Source organism: Phoca vitulina, unplaced genomic scaffold (genome assembly GCF_004348235.1).
Source record: "Phoca vitulina isolate PV1807 unplaced genomic scaffold, GSC_HSeal_1.0 scaffold47, whole genome shotgun sequence".
NCBI classification, from domain to species: domain Eukaryota; kingdom Metazoa; phylum Chordata; class Mammalia; order Carnivora; family Phocidae; genus Phoca; species Phoca vitulina.
The window spans coordinates 10,701,530-10,724,358 of NW_022589750.1; the positions used below are offsets into that span (position 1 = coordinate 10,701,530).

Below are 22,829 nucleotides of genomic sequence, written 5' to 3' on the forward strand. Positions count from 1 at the left end.
GTAAGAGGACTAGACACAGTTAGGGTAATAGGAGAACCAGGCAAAGCTGCAAGGGGCCGAGGGCGGGGCAGGGCAGGAGAGACTAAAAGGCAATGCTTTGTCACACAATTTTTTTGACAAACACACAGCTGTTAAGAGTTCATTTGGAAACAGTCCTGTGTCATGAAACACAGTGTATTTGCTATGATTTACTGTCATCTCAAAGAACTAGGAAAAAAAAAAAAGCCAGCAACCAATTGCCTCACATCTACTCTAAGCTACATGAACAAGACAAAGACCGAAGGAAGGAAGGAAGGAAGGAAAAGAAAGAAAGAGAAAGAAAAAGAGAAAAAAGAAAGGAAGGAAGAAAGAAAGAAAAGAAAAAAGAAAAGAAGAGGAAGGAAGGGAGAAAGAAAGGAAGGAAGGTCGGTCAGTTGGTCAAGTTGAATCCCAGCCTAGTTATACCACATTTACCTTTTCCAAAGTATTTGTTTTAAAAATACAGCTAGATGGTAAGAAAACGTCAAGTCCCCCTTAATAATCGGATTCGTTAACCACGTACCAAGACAAAAGTACATTTTTTGTGGTTGCCGGTTCTGTGCCCAAGTCTCCCCTATGCCGGTGACAGTGCTTAGGTCTGTCTGAGCTTTCTTGTACTCCAGAAGCAAAGGAGTCACCACCCAGATCTGCTGGAGACTAGAGAAGCCGCACAGATTCGGGGAACGGTTCTGGAGGCCTCTTCTCAGCTGCCTGTGGTTCCCACACAGATCCCTGGGCCACTCCGGCTGCCTGTTCCCAGCCGCCTTACCGATAGTCTCAGAAGCTCGCTTCACAGAACCCTCTGTTTATAACGAACACAGCACACTCGGCACCCTTCATTCACTACCACACGGAAATGGGGGGCACATAAAGAAGACCTATATCCCATCCCACACCCCAAGAAAGGGCTCTGAAAAAGGAGCCCCATCTTGGCTCCTCCTGGCAGGGGAAGCTGCCACTTGGCGGCCCCGCCACAAGGCCTGATTCAGCCTGGCCAGGGATGAATGCGACGGGGCTCTGAACAGGGACCTTCTAGAAAGGAGCCTCCCTTGTCCTATGAGCCTTTCGGCACATGTGCAAGGCCAGACTGGCCAGATGCAGATGTACACGTCCCCGTGTCCATAACCGACACTGGTCGGATAATGCGCAGCCAGCATGCGGAAAGAGCTTACCACATCAATGTGGAAATCAAAGACAAAGGGTATTCCCCTAAATGCTGTGGTTTCTGTCAACGGATGTACAGCTCTCAGTTCCGCAGATGGCAGAATTCACAGCCACCGGCCCCGACTATCAGCTGAGCTGCACACAGCGGTCTCCGCTGCGAGGGACCACTCCAGCGGAGACATTCTTGACTTAGTGACAGCAGCTCGGCCCCACAAAGGGCCCCCTGTGCCCGAGTACATGACAGTGAACACAGATGGGCTTTGTGAGACGGGCCTGAATGCACCCTTGTGACCACCTGAGCCTGGCCCAGCTCGGAGGGGCTGCAGGTCCCCAGGTTTCACAGGGACCCCTGGAAAACGCCAAGTGCCCGAGGGAGAGCTTTCCCACCCGCCACCTTCTGGATGGGAGACTAGGAACCGTTAGCGTAGGCTAATCACCAGCGAAGCAGCAAATGCTCCGTCACCCTTTTCCTACCACTGAGACGTCTTTTCGTATACGGATCCCACCTGGAGGAACTCAAAAGTCCTCGCTTGCTGTGGCCGAGAATTAGAAACATCGGCTAGGCCTCAATTTTGACCCTTTTGGCCTGTTAACCTGGCTGAGAAAGCCCAGGGGAAAGGTTGAAGAGGAAGCCTATAAAAGCCAACTTTCCCCTCCAAATACAGGCTAAGAGGAAGACCAGTGCATCCAGAAACACCTCCCCCTGCAGGGAGATGAGGGAGTCTGGCATTCACACCACCACCCTCCCCCCCCGCCCGGGGAGTGCCAGGCTGAGTGGGCATGCCCACACTCCGGGCTTCGGGAAGGACCCTGTTCCCCAAATGTGCTCCCAAAGCAAAGGCTGAAAGATTTTCTAACAAAGATGCTTCAGTCGGCCAATATCCGGCCATTGTGAAAGAAGAAATCGAAGCAGTCAAGGTAAGAGGAAAACAGGAAATCACTTCTCAGGCTGTTTCGCTATTTTCCTAGAAAGCACTTATGCAGCGTCTGCAATCACATCGATTAAAGGGAACAGACACTGTGGGACATAGCCTGACAGGCAGAGGGCTCTGCGTGGTGAGCAGCGTGACTTCTGTTAAAGCTCTCTGGTCCGTGAGCCCCACACAAGGTGAGCGCCTGGTCTCCACGGGTCCCCAGCAAATCGATGCTGGGCGCACAAGGCACAGCGGACACCTCGGGGGCCCGAGAAGACCCCATCTGGTTCTAAACACTGCTGCCACCACTTACAATCCTGGGCCTGTTGGTGGACAAGCATGCCAGGGTTCAAATCCCGTCCCCGCCACTTACTAGCAGGGAGACCACGCGCAAATAGCCTGACCTCTCCGGGCTTTTGTATCCACATCTGTGAAATGGAGACAAATGGGGTCTGTGGGGAGTCAGGGGTGTCCAACACACGGCTGGCTCTCCCCGGAAAATGTGCCTTTCCCCAGGTCACTGCTCTCTGTTCCATTCCATGACCACCGGACGACCTAGGGGCTAGAGCTGGCTGGCCCTCCCAGTCTCCACCTCACACAGCAGAAGCCATAAATACGTATCCTGTTGTACCCTGGCCCTTTCCAGGCCTCCATGAGAACGGGACTGGGGCCACGGTCCTTTGAGGGAGGAGCTAGGGAGTGGATATTGAACCCCAGGGCCAGCTTCCGCCCTCCAGTGACCGGTTCCCCGGCCAGCTAAGTTCCTTCCTCATTACTGAACTGCAGCGAAGTGCTTACTGGATCTTTCTCAATGTGGTGACATCTTCCTGTGGTTCCATGGGCCACTTCCTGAGCCAGCAATGAAACCTCGGCCACCCCCACCCAGCAGCCTGGCCAGAGCTGAGGCTCCGAAGCCTGTTCCCACAGAAGACCCTCCAGGATCTTCATCTTACCTCCTCACAGGGAGGGGCGGGAAAGACTGCTTTCAGTCGAAGGAGGTAAATTATGACACAGTAAGTTCAGATCAGCCCAGGTAACGTTAAAAGAGAAAAACTATAAATGCATGGTTGGAAAAGCCAAAAAGGTACAAGATGAGAAGTGCATCCAGTACCACCAGTCAGATCCTTTTCAGGCCAAAGGGTGTCTGTGTGTGTGTGTGTGTGTGTGTGACTTCACAACAGAGGGACAAACCATAGCCCCTCATGCTGTGACCACCCTCTGCCTGTCACATGACATCACCCACCTCCCAGGACAGTTCAGTTCCGGCAAAATCTCTGATCTGATTCCAATCTGGACTCTAGATTGATTCCCGGTTCACAGAACGATAGGGCGGGGACTGAGCCAAACACCGCACAATGTAGTAGACAGACAAACCCAGACCAAGGGACGCTCTATGGGACAACTGGCCCAGTCTCTTAGGATCTCAAGGTCACAAGAAAAAGAGCATCTGCTGCAGACAGACCAAAGGGACAGGATGATCAGATGCAACCTGTGGTCCTCGGGGGGATGGGGGGTCTCCTTTTAGACAGATCAGCTACAACACGTGTTGGGGACAACCGATGAGAGACTTGAGTATGGACTGGGTACTGGATGATGTTGGTGCTGTGGGTTTTGAGAGGTGTGAGTAAGAGGCACCATCACTCCCCTTCAGGAAGAGACACATACTGAATATCTACAGGGGGAATGTGATGATGCCCGTAACTTATTTTTAAAACACTACAGCATAAAAGGAAGTGGGAGCCACACCTCTCATCCTGCCCCCATTCCGCTCCCCAGAGGAAACAGCTGTTGACATTTTCTTGTGATTCTACCCAGAAAACCGCTGAATGCCTACTCCGTGTGGATATGCGTGGGCACGCTTTTCCGAACTTACCCCCGGGGAAGCACGTCTATCCCTGCTGTGCATGCCGTGTCTCGTTCCTGTGGCCTGACCTGGGCTGAGCGTTTTCCACATGAGACGCAGCCCAGCGTGGAAAGCGGATCTGAATGCCTGCGCAAGGATCTGGGCTCTGCCACTTCCCAACACGCGACCTCGGCCTAGGCAAGGAATCCTCTGAGCCTCGGTTTTCTCATCTGCAAAATGGAGACAGAGTACCTGCCTCCTAGGGTTGGTGAGGCACCCAATGGGCTAATCTGTGAAAAGCACTTAGGCCAGCGGCTGGCACATGATACTCCTACAACTCTCACTAGTATCTCAATGAACCCCTCAGTCCAACTTACAGACCAGGGCTGAGGCTCAGAGGTAAAGTGACCTGCCCAAGGTCTGAGGAGAGACGATATGGGAATAAAGAAAGCAGGGGGAGGGGGGTCCCAGGGCAGAGGAGGAGGAGAGCTGGCTCTCTCTTTTCAGAGGTCAGGGCAGGCCATTCTGGGCTACCGGAGCAGATGCCTGGGTCGGGGAAGGAGGCCAGGCCAAGATGGGTGGGAACTTTACTGGGGGGGGCGCGGCAGAGGCTGTGAGGCTGGTAAAGGCCGAGGGTGCCCAAAGGGCCACGATGAAAGAGCCAAGGTAGTTCTCGGGGCCCTTGGAGGGGCTCTGGCGGGTGTGGGTCTAAGCAGAGCAGTGATGCGATCTGACTGGTCCCAGGGAGCAATGGTGGGGGCATGGGCCAGGATGGTAGCTTTGCAGGAGGTGAGCAGTGGCTGGATTCAGGATACGTTTCTCTGAGATTCTCTTATACTTGAAAATGCTCCGGACCGTCCAGCCTGAGGCCGCAGGAGAGTATGTGTGACCCTGCCCAGCCTGGCCCACAGCTCACAACTGAAGCAGGCCTCAGTGTGTGATGCGGCCGCCGCCAAGGGGCAGACTCAGTACTCAGAGTAGGTGCTGAGGGCAGAGCTGTGTCCCTCAAGATGTCCCGGCGCAGTCCCGACCACCGGTAGCTCAGAACATGACCTTCTTTGGAAACAGGGTCACTGCAGATATAATTATCTAGGATGAGATCATCCTGAAGCAGGGTGGGCCCTAAATCCAATATGGCTGGTATCCTTACAAGAAGGGGAAGAGCCCCAGTGCACGTGCATGCGCGCGAGGGGACGCCGCATATGATGGGGGGCGGGGGGCAGGGGCTGGAGTGCTGCAGCTGCTAGGCCAAGGGACACCAAGGACTGCGGCCACCAACAGAAGCTAGGAAAAGGCAAGTAAGAATTCTCCCCTACAGGTTTCAGAGGGAATGTGGGCCTGGCGACGCTTTGATCTTGGACCTCTGGCCTCCAGACGGGGGAGATAACCTGTTTCTGTGGTTCTACGCTGCCTGGTCAAAGCCTTTCCCGGTGCAACCTCAGGGTCTTCCCACCACCTGCCTGCACACACTGACGTGGGCATCCTCGTCACGCAGGGAAAGGAATCACCACGGCCCCTCAGCTCCAGGACTGACTTTACTCCCCGAGGCTGCTCACGAGCCCATCCCCTTCCCAGGCACCCCAGCCGGCCAGTCTCCGCTCTGTTCCTAGAAGCCTCCAGCTCCTTCCTGCCTTTGTTCCCCTCCTGCTGTTCCCTAAATTGGAAAGAAGAAACTCCTCATCCGAAGTGTCAGCTCCGACGCCGCCTTCTCAAGCACATCTTCCCCGATCGTACCATTAGGACTCTCGCTGGCTCGATTCCCGCCACCCTGGCACCTAGAGCAGGTGGCCTTCATCTGCCTCTCTGTAATCAGTGTATGCATTCTACACTGTGGACCTGTTTGCAGTCTGGCCATCTCCCCGACCTGACCTGGCCCAAGGCTCCATGCAGGCAGGGGCCACGTCGGCTTCGTCACAGACACAGAGCAGGAGTTCAAACACCAGTTGGCTCGTTTTCAAGTTGAGTTTCCAGTGAAAACTAGCAATGGCTATAACCTCCAAGGGCACACTTCATTCGCTCCTTACCAGCACCCTGAGACAGTGGTGCTGCCAACCTCAGTTCAGAGGCGGAAGCTGAAACCCAGGGCGGAAGGAGGTAAAGCCAGAACAATGGCCACGTTCCTCCCCAGGCCGGGCTGGAGACTGAGCTGGGGGAGGGCGGAGCAGAGACAAAAGGCAATCCTTTTATTTGTCTGCATGATTCAAAGCCCATCCTCTGTCTGGAAATAAAAGAGCAAGTGTGTGCTGTTCTCTTTGGGCTACAGATTAAATGCTCTCCATTCCTGGATCACCAGCTTGAGAGGTGGGGCAGGGAGCAATCCTTTCTCGTTACTGTTTTCCCAGGGGTCCCCATCATTCCTGCTCTGTCATGCTGTCGAGGTGAAAGTCACTCTCTGCGTAGAGCGCTGCAGGTGCCCACAGCTCTCCAGGCAGGAGCTCGGGAGGGAGGGGTGGGGGCTCCGAAGCCTGCTTGGTCCCAATAGAGGTCAGTGAACCAGCACCCACACTTGTGAGCAAGCCCAGGGTGAGGCGTGAACATCAACAAAGATGGAATTTCTCTCTTTTAAAATGAGTATTCTGGTAGTGCCTTCCATCTATTAAATCAGTGATGATCTGGGGCGCCTGGGTGGCACAGGCGGTTAAGCGTCTGACTCTTGATTTCGGATCAGGTCATGATCTTGGGGTTGTGAGATTGAGCCCCACAACGGGCTCTGCACTCAGTGGGGAGTCTGCTTGAGATTCTCTCCCTCTGTCCCTCCCCCCAACTTGTGTGCGCACGCTGTCTCTAAAATAAATAAATCTTAAAAAAAAAATAAATTTGTGACAATCTTTTTAAAAAATTACAGTACCCATGTTAAGTTCTGCAGCCGTCAACGGTCACCCACAGCTGGGGGCACTGCAAATGGGCACGATCAGCTCGGAAAGCATTTGTAATGTTTCAGGGGACAGAAGGATGGTCACACACTTTTCTATTAATCTCACTGCTGGCAACTGTACACTGGAGACTATACTGAATCTACACTGATCTAAGGACTCCTTTTAAAAGCAAGCTTTCTGCCTGAAGTTTGCCGCAGCATTATTTACACTGGTGAGAACCTGAAAACAACAACTCTGATCGTAACGATCAAGTGATCCATTTATGGAGCATTTGCTTTGTGCAAGGCAGTTACGTGCAAGCATATGTCAGCACAGGTCATTTACACAATAATCCAGGAGAGACTACCCTTATCCCTAGGTTACCAATTAAAAGACTTAAACTTGCTGAAGTTAAGAAATCTGCCCAAGAGTTAACTCCCAGGCACCACACCTGGTGCACCCTAGATATGTGTGCCTCTCCTACACTGGAAGCCCACCAAGGGCAGGACTTCAGTGGCTGTGAGCCCCTCGCTACTCAGTGCTGTCCCCAGCCCTCACGGACTTAAAAATGAGCAAGTGAAAAAACTTAATGTTTGGGGACGCCTGGGTGGCTCAGCAGGTTAAGCGTCTGCCTTCGGCTCAGGTCATGATCTCAGGGTCCTGGGATCGAGTCCCGCGTCGGGCTTCTGGCTCAGCAGAGAGTCTGCTTCTTCCTCTGCCTGCCACTCCCCCTGCTTGTGCTCTCTCTCTCTCTGCCAAATAAATAAAATCTTAAAAAACAAAACAACTTAATGTTTTTGAAAATGTCACTTGTATCTTGTCCTATTGTCTGCACGATACAAAACATGAGACTTGTTCTGTTTTCATGGAACAATCCTCAGACGTGTGATCCAGATCTGTCAGGGCAACTGCCCTCTGGGGATGTGGGTCCTGATCTGGCCTTCGGTTCTTTTCCAGATTACGAACCTGTGTGCTTTGCCCACAGAAAGATGGCCACAACGAAACCGCACAACCAGGGGCTGGAAACCTCCCATGCTCATGGGCCAAGGAGTGGGACCCTGGCACCGAAAATGGCCGAACTGTTTGGTGGGAGCAAGAGGACGGAATGCTTGTCCAGCATCAGGCCGGGATGAGCTAGGAAGCCCCACCCAGTGGAATGTCGAGTGCAGCTGTTAAAATGTTTACAGGGTGGTGGAGGAAGGGAGACAACGCTCCGATTACAGGGTCAGGAGACAGAAAAAGCAGGGATGCAAAGTTGCATTAATGAGTATGCAATCCTGGAAAAGAAAATGGTTGGAAAAAAGTCCAAAAGGACATACACCAACACGGGAAGGACAGCTGTCTTTGTGGAATAAGATTATAGGATATTTGTCTTCTGTGTCTACTTTCTACACAGTACTTTTATAATGAAAAAACCCAGCCGTTTCTTAGTTGACGTCCACACTGGGCTTACCAGGTAGTGCTGGAGAGGTGGGCCACCGAGTGAGCCGCTCTCAAGGGTGCTGGTTACTCCCCATGGCTGGACTGAGCTCCCCACTGGCAGGCTGATTCAACACCAATTTCGAGCTGCTCAAAGCCCAAGCATCACCTGCTGACTGCAACTTTCTGAAAGGGCACTGCTACCGGGCATCAGATGGAGAGAGGGGAGGAACAGAAGGCTTCAGCTCAACAAAAGCCAACACGGAACAGACCACTGGAGAGCAGTGCCCGGCCCCAGGCGCACACTGTGGTCGCCAGAAACTTTAGCGCCCACTGTGAAGCCTGGGTCCATCCCAGGGGTTCTGACATCACTGGTTAGACGTGTGGCCCAGGCTTTGGGACATCTGGGGACATTTAAAAGCTCCGAGGCAGCCAGCTTGAAGGCCGGGGGCTGAGGGAAAAGAGAAAAGACACCTGGCAAAATGAGGAACAGCATTTTATTACTGAACAAAAACTAGCGTCTATGAATTATACTGTTGCTAAACTCAACCTTAAAGCATCAAGAAACTGCACAAGTATGTAAAGTGTTTCTTTATTCCTGGAAAAGCCCAAAAAATGTATTTCCAAGAGACTAAGGCTCATGCTTGGGCAGACACCAAGAGAGAGGAGCTCGACACACAGAAATACCACAAAAAAAAAAAAAAAAGAAAGAAAGAAAAAAAAAAAGAAAAAAAAAAGTTAAGGTTTATTTAGCATCTGTTCAGGGGCGCCTGGGTGGCTCAGTCATTAGGCTGAGCCTTCGGCTCAGGTCATGATTCCAGGGTCCTGGGATCGAGCCCCGCATCGGGCGCCCTGCTGGGCGGGGAGCCTGCTTCTCCCTCTGCCCCTCCCCCTGCTTGTGCTCTCTCTGTCTCTCTCTCTCTCAAATAAGTAAGTAAAATCTTATTCAGCATCCGTTCATCGTTTACTGAACACCTTTCCTGGGTCAGGCACTGTGCACTAAGCACAGACGAGGCTCCTGCTCTCGGAGTGTGTTCTAGTGCAGGGACACAGAAAATAAGGTGAGTAATTTCAGATAGTAAAAAATACTGTGAAGACAAAATAAAAGAGAGAAACATGACCTACAGGGATTAAAGTACATTATACGGTCTATTTTCCCATACCAAGAGAAATCTATCTTAGACCTTCCTTCTTATTTTTACCTATGTAATTTTTAAATGCCCCCTTGAGGTTGACTGTTTGAAACTAGTCAGTGGGCAGCCGTGACAGACACCGTCACAGCTGTGCGACCGTTACCAACCCTGACTTCAATCCCCTTTCCCTGTTTCATACTCCACGTACTGAGAGCTTATCAACAACACTCTGTTTACCTCTACTACAAAGGTGGCTTTCAAGACAAATGGCCAGATACAAGTATCGTATTCATAATTCAACTTTCTATGGCACAAGTCAACATTGATCCTTCACTAATTATCCCCAATCAGCAATCTGGAGAGCTGTGTTTCAATGCTACGCTCTCTGACAATCACAGGAGCTCCTTAAAACCCAGGTCCCCATTACAGAACAGTTTAAAGAGGTTTCCCTGCTTTTAAAAACCATAAAGGAAAGCATTATGTGAGATGGGCCATACAATTTTAAAACTGCACTAGGTGTATGCTATACATTCATCTATTTTGTAGAACAATTTGAACATTACTTTTTTGTTGGAAAGTAGGAGTACCAGAGTTCTTCTGGGAAATCTGGGTTCACATTCCAGCTTTACCACTATGACAGAGTGGATTTGGGTAAGTTCATCTCCATGTCCTTATCAACAAGGTGCCCTACCCGCCTCCTCGGGCAAGTGGGAGCAGCAAGATGGACCAGTCACTGGGGAAAGCAGAGGATGGGTGATGAGACAGCCAGAACTGAGCAGCAGCCTCACCTGGCACATTCAGACCCCACTTAGGACCCAGCCCTCGTGACGAGAATACGCATCATTACTGTCTGACCCTCAGACAGGGTGTCAGTAACAGGGCCACCTCCGAGGGACTACTGGCATTACTGAGCAGCCTCCTCCGTGATTCCATCTGCACTTGAAAGATTAACTCCAATGCTGACAGCCAGGCATCCGCCTCTGCCCTGGGCCTGCCTGCCTGCCTGCCTGCCACGCAGGGGTCCCATGACTTCCAGAACACTTTACCCCAGCAAAAGGGAAGTCAAATGGATCCCATCCCATCTGCCACCAGACTCCTAGTCCATCCCACCTGAAAAACAATCTGCCACCAGGTGAAAGGCCCCTGAGGGCTGGGAACATTCTTTTTTTTTTTTTAATTTTTATTGTTATGTTAATCCCCATACATTACATCATTAGTTTTAGATATAGTGTTCCATGATTCATTGTTTGTGCATAACACCCAGTGCTCCATGCAGAACGTGCCCTCCTCAATACCCATCACCAGGCTAACCCATCCTCCCACCCCCCTCCCCTCTAGAACCCTCAGTTTGTTTTTCAGAGTCCATTGTCTCTCATGGTTCTTCTCCCCCTCCGATTTCCCCCCCTTCATTCTTCCCCTCCTGCTACATTCTTCTTCTTCTTTTTTTCTTTCTTAACATATATTGCATTATTTGTTTCAGAGGTACAGATCTGAGATTCAACAGTCTTGCACAATTCACAGCGCTTACCAGAACACATACCCTCCCCAGTGTCCATCACCCAAGGGCTGGGAACATTCTTCACCGGGTGGCTGTCCCTGGCCTTCCCCGGAACTGGGCAATCACCTGGCTGTCAGCCAGCAACCAGCTCTCGGCCCCGGGCGTGTCCCGCCACCCCATTCCTGGGCAGTGTCACTCAGCCCCGCACCTCGGGCTCCCACACTCAGGAGAGGCCTCAGCTGACCCAGGCTCCTTCCGAGTCCACACCCCGGGAAGGACAGGCTGGCTGGCTTTGATTTTTCTTTCTTTTTAACAATAATATATTGTTATTATATATCCCCATATCCTCGAGTTTTCAAAAACAGACCTACATAGGCCTCCCCTTCTCGGCTGCCTAATCCATGTTAAAATGTCCTCTTGGGCGCGTACAGGTGTTTACACGCCCCAGCTGCACTCCCACAGTCCGGCCGCCAGGGCTGGGGCCACAGTGACTGGTTCCCCCCGAGGTTCTCTGCCGCGGAGAGCCAGCTTCCCTGGAGAGTTCCGGAAAGGCCTGTGCCTCCGGGCTCTTCCCAAACACGCGTGTGGAACGATGCACACGGCAGCTTTCAGACTCTCCCTGATGGGCTTACGAACGGCTGAGCGCCGTGGAGCGAGTGAGAAAGCCGTGTCGTCCCCCCAACTCCGAGAGAACATGAGCTCCCGTGGACTCAGGCCAGGCCGTCAGAGTGGGGCTCAGGACGCAGTCAGGACCCAGGGCTCCCCGCGAAGGCCCGCGCAGGCTGTTCTTGGGCCCGCTCCTCCCCCTGCGCGGGGAGCGCCTGGCCTCCCTGCACCTCATCTGGATCCTAGACTCTTACCCAGCTGCTCAAGAGCAATTGGTTCTCTTTGGTGCCGCTGGCTGAGAAATTCAAACCAGATTTGGACCCATCTCCGGCCCTCATATGTGACTCTGGCCTTCTCCTACTTTCTCACCTTTATTGTCCTTTTGCCCCAGTTCCTTGTATCTACTTAATCCTCTGGTATTGCGTGTGTTTTGGATGCCAACTGCAATCCTCTCTAGAGTGAAGCAGCACAAACACGTGAAATACTCGTAATCTCTAGTAATCACTCGGTGAATCACTGTCCACGGCGTGAGGGGGTGCAGCCCTGCGTGAGGGGCGCCCAGGCCAAAAGAAGGGCTGGCCTGCAGGAGGCACGGACACGCTCCCGGGAGCAGAGCTGAGCCACACCGCAGGTAGCTGCTCTGCATCGGCCGAAGGGCCAAAGGCGTCACCAAGACAGTGGATCCATCAGGACAGCCCAACACCTGGCCGCAGGGGGCATCAGCCACCTGAGACAAAGCACACCACTGCCCACTTTGGTTCTGGGACTTTAGCTCGGTTCCCATTCATGTGAGGGAATCAGAGGGCCTCCCACCCAGCAATCCAAGGCGCCAAACTACACAGGACATGCTCATGCTGCAGCGGGGCAAGCACGGCTCCGGCTCTGGGGGCTCACGGATTGGGCGCTCCTTCCTTCCCTCCCTCGCCAGCCTCCATCCACAGAGGCCAACCCAGGAGAGAGAGGAGGGGAGTGGGAGGTCCGGCCCTGACTCTGGAGCATGCACGTCAGAGGACAGTGGCAATCTATTCAGGCCTCCGCCTGGACTCAAAGGGACGATTCTCCTGATCGCCCCATGCTGCCTTTCATGTGGGTTCCCACCGTCCCAAGAACTTCTGCTATTTCTCCAGAGCCTGCTGAAATGTCATGACCAGCCCCACAGAATTGGGGGGGGACAGGGGGCCAGAGCCGGGAGTGGGCGGTGGGGGGTGGGGTGGGTAACAGGCAGGTGGCTCATACCCCGCTCCACCCAAGCCAGCTGCCCTGTCTGTGTGGTCTCTGGAAGACCCCAACCTCTCAGCACGAGAGGCCTTCCCTGGGCCCCACAGCTTCCCCTGCACACAGCAGTCCTGAGCACCAAATACCTGCCAAAATCATGTAGGGAGCCAACGGAGGCAAGCCCAGGGCCCAGCCTTGGGCGGGGAGGGCAGCCAGGTCACCAGGGATTACAAGAATGTGAAGGAACCGTGAACACCAAGTGAGGCCAAAGAGGTGAAGGCCTCTCCAGCCCAGAATTCTCCCCCAGGCCCTAGACTTCTCAGGCCTTCTCCATGCACCTGCATGTCCAGTAGACACTCTGACATGTCCAGAACATCACCCCGCCTCCGCTCAAACCTGCTCCACTCACAGCCACCCATCTCCCAGTGGCTCAGCTAGCAGTCCTCAACTCTTCCCCCCCCGCCCCCCCCCCCCAGTCCTCCAGCAAGCCTGCTGGCTCTCCTTTAAGACCTCTCCAGACCTCCACAGCCCCACCAGCGCCCACCTGGATAAGGAGAGTAAGGTCTCCCCACCCAGTACACAGCCGGAGGAGAAAGCAGTGAGAGAAAGTAGTTAGAAACCTTGAGAGCAATCTGATACAAACATCCAAACAGATACAAAAGTATCAGTCTGAGCGCATCAGGAATTGAAGAGCTGCTCCCTGCCAGAGGCAGTTTGAGAAGCCGCCCTCCACCTTCGCCAGGCCCGCCCTTGCCGTACTCCTGCCCTTGACCTCACCTGCCACGCTGCCTCACTCAGCTCTAGCCACCCGGGGGGCCTTCCTGGTCTGCAAGCACCCCTGAACACACTCCACCTCAGGCCCTTTGCATGGCTGCTCCCATCCTCTGCCTAGAATGCTCTTCCAAACCTTCACACAGCGCACTTCTCATCCCCCTTCGACCTTTGCTCCAACATCACGTTCTCAAAGAGGCCTATCCTGACACCCTTCTTAACACTGCAGACCACCCTCCTTACTCCTCATGCTCGACTGGGTTGTTTGGTTTTTGTCTGCTGTTTCCCAGAGCACTCGTCCTGTAACATGCTGGATCATGTCTTAGGTTTATTGTCTCTCTTCTCCTGAGTAGGGCAGACGGCTCTGTGCTCTGTGCTTAGGCACACAACAGGAACTCAATACACACTTGCTGAGCGAACGAGGGAACGGGAGGGAACGCGGGAGCCAGAGTGCAGCCAGGGCGGGCTTCACGGAGAGCCTGGGAGCGGCCCTCCAGGCGGACCTCAGCACACTTAAGCTGACGGAGGCCAGCCAAGGACCATCAGGGGCGTTGTCAGCCGTGTCAAAGGCTCTGAACTGGATCCTGGGAGATCCCTGGAATCCAGAGGAGCTCTCCAACACCCAGGCTCAGCGTATCACCCGTCAAAGTGGAAGGTGGACACGAATGGGGGAGGCTAACAGCAAGGAAACCAATCAGAAAGCGGACACTGAACTGAGGTCACAGAACTAGAGATGAAGGCACAGAATTCGAGAGGTTTCCAAGGTCACACCTACAGATGTATGGGGGAGGTAAGGGCGGGGGAGGAGGCACAGGGAGGATCAGACGGGTAACGGTACATGACAGGAAGGTCCCCTCAAACATCATCATGATTTCCCTGGGTCAGAACAGCAGCTAAGGCATGAGGAGCCTCCCCATAGCGCCTGCTCTCCCAAGAAGGGGTGTTCTCCACAGTCTGCCTCCCCCCCCAGCCGAGTCTTCACCCGTGTCCCCCAGCCGAGTCTTCACCCGTGTCCCCCAGGCCTCCCTGCAGGGTCTGGGTTCCTAAGGGTGCGTCTCCGATACGTCTCCCCGGCATCTCGGCCTGCATCTCATGAGACCACTTCCTGAACGGCCAGTGTCCATCTGACTCCCCCACTGCCGCATTCTGAGCCCTCACGTTCGAAGGAAATCCGCTGATGTGCGTACATTTGGCACTTAACTTACACTGAACACTTGGTTATAAGTGCTAAAGAAGAACAGAAAGCCGTCACGGGCCAGGCCCTGCCCTCCCCCCAACTGCCTCCAGGACGGGCAGGGTGTGAGATATGGAGACGGATGCACGCGCTAAACAAAGGATGAAAAACGTTGACACCGTGTAACACTCTGCCCCAAACTCCTCTGGGACATGAAAAATTGTCAAAAAACACCTACTCGTTTTGATCCTTCCTTTCTACCAAAGCCGAAGGAGAAGAGACAGCCACGAGAGCTGTGTACCTGGAGCCACCTGCCAGACGTGTGTGTGCAGGGGAGGCACCCAGGTGGAAAAGAACCAGACGGGACGGAGACCGGCCTGGGGGCACAGGGCGTGGTCCTTCCTGGCCACAGCAGGAGGGAGGGGGCAGGCAGCGCGGCTGGCGCGTGGGCCTGAGGTTAATATGCAGAGGGCCCAGGAAAGCCAACCTGCACGCCAGCGAACCCAAGACTCAAAACAGAACTTCCCAGTTACTGAATGGACCCCGGAGTCCTGGGGAACACTGGGAACCTGCCGAGAACAGCCCCCAAAGATCTGGTGGAAGAAATGGTGTGTAGCTCAGGGGCCTCTGGATGATCGTTCAAAACACACTTGTGGTCGTTTGCATTCTCTGCAGTGCAAAGCTGGTCCTCCTTACAAAATCCCGTATAAAACGGGGAGGAGAACACAGGAGCATGAAGGAAAATATCCCAGAGCGAACTACAGTGATCACACACATACCCAAGTCAAACAAGCTGTAATATTAATGAGGCATGAATCAAAGGGAACGGTTTCCAGGGCTGAATAAAGGCCGGCCACCTTATCGGGGAAGTCACACAAAGGCTCCTCGTTGGTGCCCCTTCTCGTAAGAGCAGAAGAGAACAGCCGGCTTTCTTCTCTGTAGCAGGGCCCCACTTGGGGGTTTGACTAGCCTGAGAACATTTTCCGGCAGGCAATAGGAAAAAAATCGGTTTTCAGTTTAACCTGCAACAGTTGTAGACTCTGACCAGGATACATTATTAATTAGTCAAAAGAGAAGCCCCACTTTTAGCTACCCATTGAATTAGGTTATCTTTAAACACTGTGACCTAGAATTGACAGTACAGCTAACTCTCTGTTTAGCACGGTAATGGGGATTTCTGGAAGGACAGAAGTTAATTGAGAAGCAAGAACAATCCCATGTTGTCCTCATCAAGGCACGGATCACTGCAGCAAGGACGATGGCTTCCAGCGACTGTCCACCGAGGCCCCCGGCTTGGCCCGGCGTTGTGAGATTTAAACCGCACCTTACTGGCTCAACAAGCCAAGTGGTGTCCGGCCCCCACCACTCCTGGGTCTGGCCGACTGCAGAGCGCCCTCCAATTTTTCAGGGCGTGGGGATACAGGGAAAGCATGGGCAATCACCCCATGCGTTACCCAGATGGCAGCAGAACTTCTAGCAAGGGGCACAGGATGGTTAGAGGGGAGCGCCTAGGGAGAGAGCAAGACAGGGGCCCTGGGTCCGCGGGAGGCTGGACCGAGAGGCCCAGGAGGAGACAGGGAGAGAGTTGGCTGTACTGGACCCAACAAGCACACCCCCAGCAAGCTGCCCCGCATTTCTAGGAAGGAGAAAAGCAAACCGCCGTCCCACCTCGGGCTGCGCGGTCACAAGTGAGGCAGGGCTGGGACCAGTCGCCATTTGGGCGGGAGGCCAGCCCCAGGTGCGGCAGGAAGGGGTGGCGCTGGCTCAGCGGCTGCAGCTCCTCGCTCTGACCCAGCGGGGCCCCTGCGCGGTGCTGGGGACACAGCGAGGCCTCGGGCGCTGTCGGGCAGGGACACACACACACATACACACAGAGAGAGACACGCCATTAGAGGGACTGGGAGCGGCAGAGTGCGGGCCGGGGCCGAAGCCCGACGCACGCGGAGGGGCCAACAGCCTGCTGACCACGTTCTGACCCTGCACATGCAGCTCAAGCTCAAGGGCCGAGGGAACCAGAAGCTGTGCGAGCTAGGACCGTGGCAGCAGCCGTCAGCCCAGCAGAAGGCCGCCAGGACCTGGGACCAGGGCCCCATCCAGACCCCCAGGCTCGGGCACCCGGACGGTCCCACGAGCTCTCGATGAATGGGACGCTGTTTCAGCTCTGGCTTTGTATCCTCTGGCTTCTTGACAAAAATGACCACAGGAGGTGTGTGGAGAGCGGAGCAGGGGCCAGTAGCTGGGCAGCACAGACCCAGCCCCTTCCACAGAGGCAGCCTGAGACCAGCTGCACCCACAGCGGCCCTTCTTGGGGGATGGAGAAACAACCGCACTCCTTCCAGGGCAATCTTCATTTTGGGGGGCGGGGGCAACCTGGCCCAGGCGGAGCTGCAGGTCACAGTCCATTCCGGGAGTTTTCCTAAAGGTCACAACCTTCGCCTCAGCAGAGCAGTTCAGATGAAGAGGGGAACAACAGTCACCAGAAACGGGACGAGAAAAATGCTAACCTCTCCAAGCCTTTGGTAAGAATTTGGAATTCCTAGAGGCAGCAAGTCTGACTCGGGAACGCAAATCTCCCAGCTGACACAGTTCTCAAAATGCTGCTGGGGGCGGTACGGGGTCTAACTGAGGCCTGCGCGCAGGAAACGTTAGCAGGCGGCCTGGTAACAGAGCCACTGACTAAACGAGGACCAACGGGAGTTTGTCAGGCGACAAACAACTTCCTTAGAAAAGAAAAACATGTGCTGTTATGCTGACACGGTGCTACAGATTCCAAAAAGAAAGGGGGTGTGGGGGGCCTGCACTTCTGTTTCTTTCAGCCAGAAGATACAATGTGTGCGTCCCCCACCCCCCCCAGGCGACCAGGGCCACCAGTCTCGACACCACACTGGGACAGCAGAGGGGCGCCCGTTCCCCGGACCACTTTTAGTGAATGCCCAGGACGCCCACACGGCTCTCCGAGACCAGCTTCCGTCAGGGCCTGAACTCCACTTCTCTTCCCTGAAATCTCATCCGAATGAGGGGCAAGAACCCCGCAGGAATCCCGCATGCAAAAAATGAGAAAACCGAGTGGCCCCACCCAGCGCAGACCCAGCCATGCAAGCAGCTCCCCAAGAACTCTCGTCCCCATGCTGAAAGAGGAGGCCTCGCTCACACTAACACCTGCAGGGGTCTCGGCCTTCTCCTCTTTCACTGAGATAGAGACCTCCCATCTCCCTCCCGTGATGCTGAAGGAGAGTGACACCCTGAGCCGGTCGGGAGACCCGCAGCCCAGTCATCGGAACAACATTTAACAGGAAATTAAAGACATGAGGTTATCAAGAAGGAGCGTTCATTTCCTCCTACCTACCAAACGCAGTCAACTCCCACTGTTTTTCGCGGCAGGCCAATCGCTTGGCTCCAGCCCTGCCCAGGGGTACTGAATCGGACCCCAGAGCAGCAGAAGGTCTTGAGACCCCTGAGCCAGAGCAGCCAAGGGACCAAATACCTACCCCCCCCATTAACTGTAAATGGGTGCAGACCACTGACACTGTTGTCCGGGCTGCCCAAAGTGGAGAATGGAGGGCAGATGCGAGCTCTCGCTTAGCCCAAGGGCACGTGCCACCCCACCCGCCACCCAGTGCTGCCGTGTCTGTACCCAGCACCCTCCGGCAAGGGGTGGGGAGCGCTTCCACTACTCACAGCCGTGGTAGGAAGCCGGCGACCCCCCGGCCTTGCCATACTCCTGCTCTGAGTAGCTGGTGGAGAGGTTGGGCTGGCTGGAGCCACGGCCGAAGGTGATCTGGTTGCTGCCCATGCCCGTGGCGACCTGGGCCATGCGCTCTTTGGTTTTGAGAGCCTGGGCCCTCTCAGCCTTCAGCCGCTCCTCGTCCTTGAGGAGGGCCACCAGCTGCTTGGACTTCTCGCGCACGTTGATGCCCTGGTCCTTGCCGTCGCGGTCGATGTACTGGAAGTCCTTCAGCGTCTGGACGGCGAAGAGGTTCTCGCGGCACTGCTGGGCCACGCGCTCGGAGCCCGTCTTGATAAGGTAGTCCAGCAGCGTGAGCGCCTTATACACGTGCCGCCAGTTCTTGCCGTGGTCGTTGAGGCGTTTCCATACCATGCTCATGATCTCCGAGAAGGCCGCCACGTTGTAGGTCAGGTCGGCGATCTCGGTCATCAGGGAGCTGGACGGGCCCCACGGGTCATTGGAGGTGGCTTCCCGCACTTTTATTTCAGCTTCCGAGTAATTGTTCACAATGTTTTTCATTTGCCGTCTGATAGACGAAGTCGCCATCTTTACGGTCTTTGTGGCAACTGTAAAGCCCTTCAAAGAGAGAGACGTTCCTGTGCTGGGCAAGCTCGTGCCCTGCGAAGGTTCAGTCTCCGTAACAGGCGTGGAGCAAGGTCCCTGCCAGTCATTTCCTCCGATGGAGCCTCAGGTCCGAGAAGCCAGAAGCCATGACCTGGAGAGAGAAAGAAACACACTCCCTGTACCATGAGCTCCTCCGAGACAGCAGGAGGCTCCGGCTCAGCCCTTTTGTAAAAGGGCAGGTACCGAGGTCTGGCGGGGGTCAGCGGGGGCAGGGATGAGTGGACGCGCTTCAGCCTCCCTAGGAGGAAAGAGATCCATCTTCTTTTCAAAATTACAAGATCAATATTACAAGTTAATAGTGAATAAAATCTAAACTCGAGGTCAAGCCTTCGGCAGACAAGAAGTAAACATTGTAATTGTTGCTCTGATTTTCAAAACACTTCTACTGGCACGGCTCTTCTGTGGGTTGTATTTTCACGCGTGGCAAAAGCCAGCGACAGAAGAATCGTTAACACTGGGGGCAGACGGTCCTGACAAATTTTAAATTCTGTGGGAGCAAGAAAGCCTCTCATTTCAGGTATATCTTACCCAAAAAATGCCTATCTATGTCCCCCCCTTAAAGTAATCTCTACACCCAACGTGGGGCTCCAACTCATGACCCTGAGATCAAGAGTCACATATTAGACTGAGCCAGCCGGGCGCCCCTAAAATGCCTAACTATGCCTTTAAAATCATTCGACATCTGGCTTTGGTCCACTGTGCTTTTCTACTTGCCCAGGACGTTTTCTGTGAGCACTTTTCTCCTGACTTTTTATAGGTTTCCAACTACTCTTGCAGAGCACAGCCAAGGCCCTCCACTGGGCTTTCGAACTTTCCAGCACCTGGCCTGAGCTAATACAACTTAGAAATAATCTGGTCTAGCCCACTCCCATCATTTCACAGAGGGGAAAAATTGAGGCCCAGGGTTACCCATTAACGGGTCCACCCAGCCCTCCACCACAAACCCACATCCCCTCTCTCCAGAGAAGAAACATTTACTGAGCTAGAGTGAGGTCCACATCTCTGACAATCGGCTTTGGTCCACGGGTTTGGTCTTGTTCACCAATGACCACCCAGCACCCAACACCGTGCCTGACGTGGATACAAATGCTGTTGAATAAATTTACGAAAACAGATTAAAAACAGCGTCCCCGGCCTCAGGAAGGCCACAGACTGGGAGGGGACAGAGGGGAACACAGGGGATCTGAGGACGCAAAGCCCGAACAACCAACTGCGCTGGCTGTTGGCGGCTGCAAAGGCAGGCACGGGAAGGAGTTTCTGCCAGAAATCACTCCCAGTATGTCTTCCAAGCTGAGAAGACCTGAGGGGTGGGAGGAAATGCTAATGTAGATTATTCCTCATCTATAAAATGAGGAAACGGAGGTCCAGAAGACTCAGGGATCGCCCAAGACAGAGTCTGGACACAAAGCAGGCGTCCTCCCCTTGCCCATCCCCCACTCCCACCTGCTGGGCTCATTCTGGGCTATTCTGGCTGCGGCTGTGTGGAAGCCAAGGCAGCCTTGGGGCCAGGCTCTACCTCATTTAATGCTCATGAAAACCCTCCAGGGAAGGTAGAGATGAGGAGCCCGAGGACCTCAAGTCACGAGGTCAAGCTGACTGAGGTCACCTCCTCCAAAGCAGCCCTGTGGAGGGTGTGGGCGGGGGGCGCCTCCTCCTCCTGCACTGGCCCTCACGCTCCACCAAGCTGCTGTGCTGCTTCTGCCTCAGAAACAATGGATGGCACCCTCCTTCCTCATCTGAAGCCTCGGACAGGCAACGGGAACATCAAAAAATAAGTAAACCTAAGTGGTTGGGGCTGGGGGGGGGGGGGGGGAGAAGAGCCACAGGAAACGCAATGATCACTTATCACATATGACCATACAAATAAGAGCCCATAAAATTTCGTCCTGGTGACAATCCATACATCCGCTATGGCCAACAAGGCCTTCACTCCAGCCCCAAATATGCCAAGAATTCTGTCTCCATCTGAAGCCACAGAACGGGGCTTCGGCAGAAGGCAGGCATATTCTGCCTCTCCACGGATCTGGCCAGCTCTCATAAATCCTCTAAAGCCTGTCAAAGGACCAGGGATAAAAATTTTCACGGTGACCTGCACATTTGATTTAGTTCGGTTTTTCATTCACAGCAACATTCACTGCTGGCAGAGATGGGGTGGGCCTCGAAAAGCAAAAAAGAACACTTTGATTTTTAATGAGCATCGCCCAGCTTAAAGTGCAAATGCTCATCAAATTCAGGTGTACTTAATGCGCAGGGGCCCTCCGATGTGCCAGAGACCACCAGGCACTTCCATTTGTCACTCCATCTGGTGCACGGCAGATACGACCGTCCCACCCTCTGAGAAGCAGGAGGAGCTGGGGTCCACCGCTGAAGAGATCCTCGGCCACCCCCCTCCAGGTCAGGAAGCAGCTCTGACTAAGCATGACAGCAAATGGTCCTCAAGGTAAAAAGGCCTCAAAGCGTGAGAAATATCATGAAAAAAACAAAAACAAAAACAAAAAACCAGAACAATTTCCTGAGGGAGAAACGATGCTCCAGGCTCTGCTTGTCCAGCCACCTTGGAACCCAGTGTCCTCCTCGGGAGAGGTCAGGGAGAGGCCATGAGGTCCAGCCGGGGCATCCACCAAGCCTCCTAGGCCTTTGGTGGCAAAGAAAAGGCACCAATTCGTCTGATCAAGCGCCGGAGTGCCCTCTGCCCTGCCAGACAGAGGCTGGGAAAACTCCAAACAACTGAGAAACCGGGGCTGGGGACCTAGGCAGGGGTTTTCTCTAACAGGCTCAATTTGCAAAGACATCTGTCAGCAGTCTCTCTGAAATATTTAGGCCTTAAGAAGAAGGAAAAAGGTAACCAAACGTTCCTTACAGTCAGAAAAATATATAAAGCCTGTATAATTTGAATGGCTACCGGTCATTTTCTTAAAGCTATAGACGAGAGCAGCTTTCAGAATGGGCCCACGGGGAGAATGGGGAGATCTCGGGAGAAGAAATTCCCGACAGGAGAAGGGACACCAAAGGCACCCCCCACGAAAACCATTTGCAAGGCCAACCGGGTGATGCACCTCACCGGAAACTGTGGAGACGGACACCTCCAATTCCGGCCGTGAGAGAAGCTGGTGACACGTGACTGGGCGGGAGACCACAGGACCACAGCCCCGGCTGCATGCGCAAGAGGCTCCCCCAGGCGGCTCCAACTGAAGACAGGGACGTGGGCGGCTCCGTCGTACTTGTCCCTGTGGACCTCAGACCTCGCCCTTCCCATTTTAAAACTTCTCCCCCTCAACCTCAGGATTGGGCTGTCAACACCTAAACATCTCCTCCCCCAGCAAACATCTGTCAGGCACTCCCTCCCAAAAGCCAGGCCTGAACACACTCCATCCTCAAGTATCCACCCTGTGCTATTTCCAGAACCTAAGTTTTGTTTTGGTCTTGCTTTTCTGAATGGTGTTGCATACTCTGCCTTCCGGACTTTCCCTCTCAATCTGCCAGTTTTCTTCCCTTTCCAGCTTGGGGAGCCTGAACTAACCAGCACAGGATCCTGTGTTACCTTCTGCACTCTTCACTCAAGCCGGGGAAGTTGTGGTCAGCTCCCAAACACCCAGTCTTTTATTAAGGGGTTTCCACTCAGATATGGGGACGGTGGGAGGAAAGGGGGTAGTGGGGGATGCCAAAACAAGAGGGAAAAATAAACTTTGTTTAAGGTTTAAGACCAAGATAGCAAAAAAGAAAGGGTGGGGCTCATTTTCATAAATTATATACCAACAACTTCAGACAAATGCCATCAGAACATTAGTAACTAGAAATGCCTTCAGAAATGGGAGTTCTAGGGACACCTGTGGTTCAGTCGGTTAAGCGTCCAACTCTGGATTTTAGC

At 53.9% G+C, this 22,829-nt stretch overlaps 1 protein-coding gene across 6 annotated transcripts in view; it reads right to left on the reverse strand.

The window, feature by feature from the left end:
- EPN2 (epsin 2) overlaps positions 1-22,829 on the reverse strand; it is an 80,419-nt gene that overhangs the window by 26,077 nt on the left and 31,513 nt on the right. For 4 of the 6 annotated variants that reach the window (XM_032431651.1, XM_032431647.1, XM_032431649.1 and 1 more), the window contains exons 2-3: positions 18,289-19,052; positions 16,279-16,449 (exon numbers count right to left, since the gene is read on the reverse strand). In XM_032431651.1, coding sequence (XP_032287542.1) covers positions 16,279-16,449; positions 18,289-18,883 — 766 coding nt within the window. In that variant the 5' untranslated portion in view covers positions 18,884-19,052. The remainder of the gene's footprint in view (positions 1-16,278; positions 16,450-18,288; positions 19,053-22,829) is intronic. The other 2 variants (XM_032431653.1, XM_032431652.1) reach the window with 1 other exon arrangement.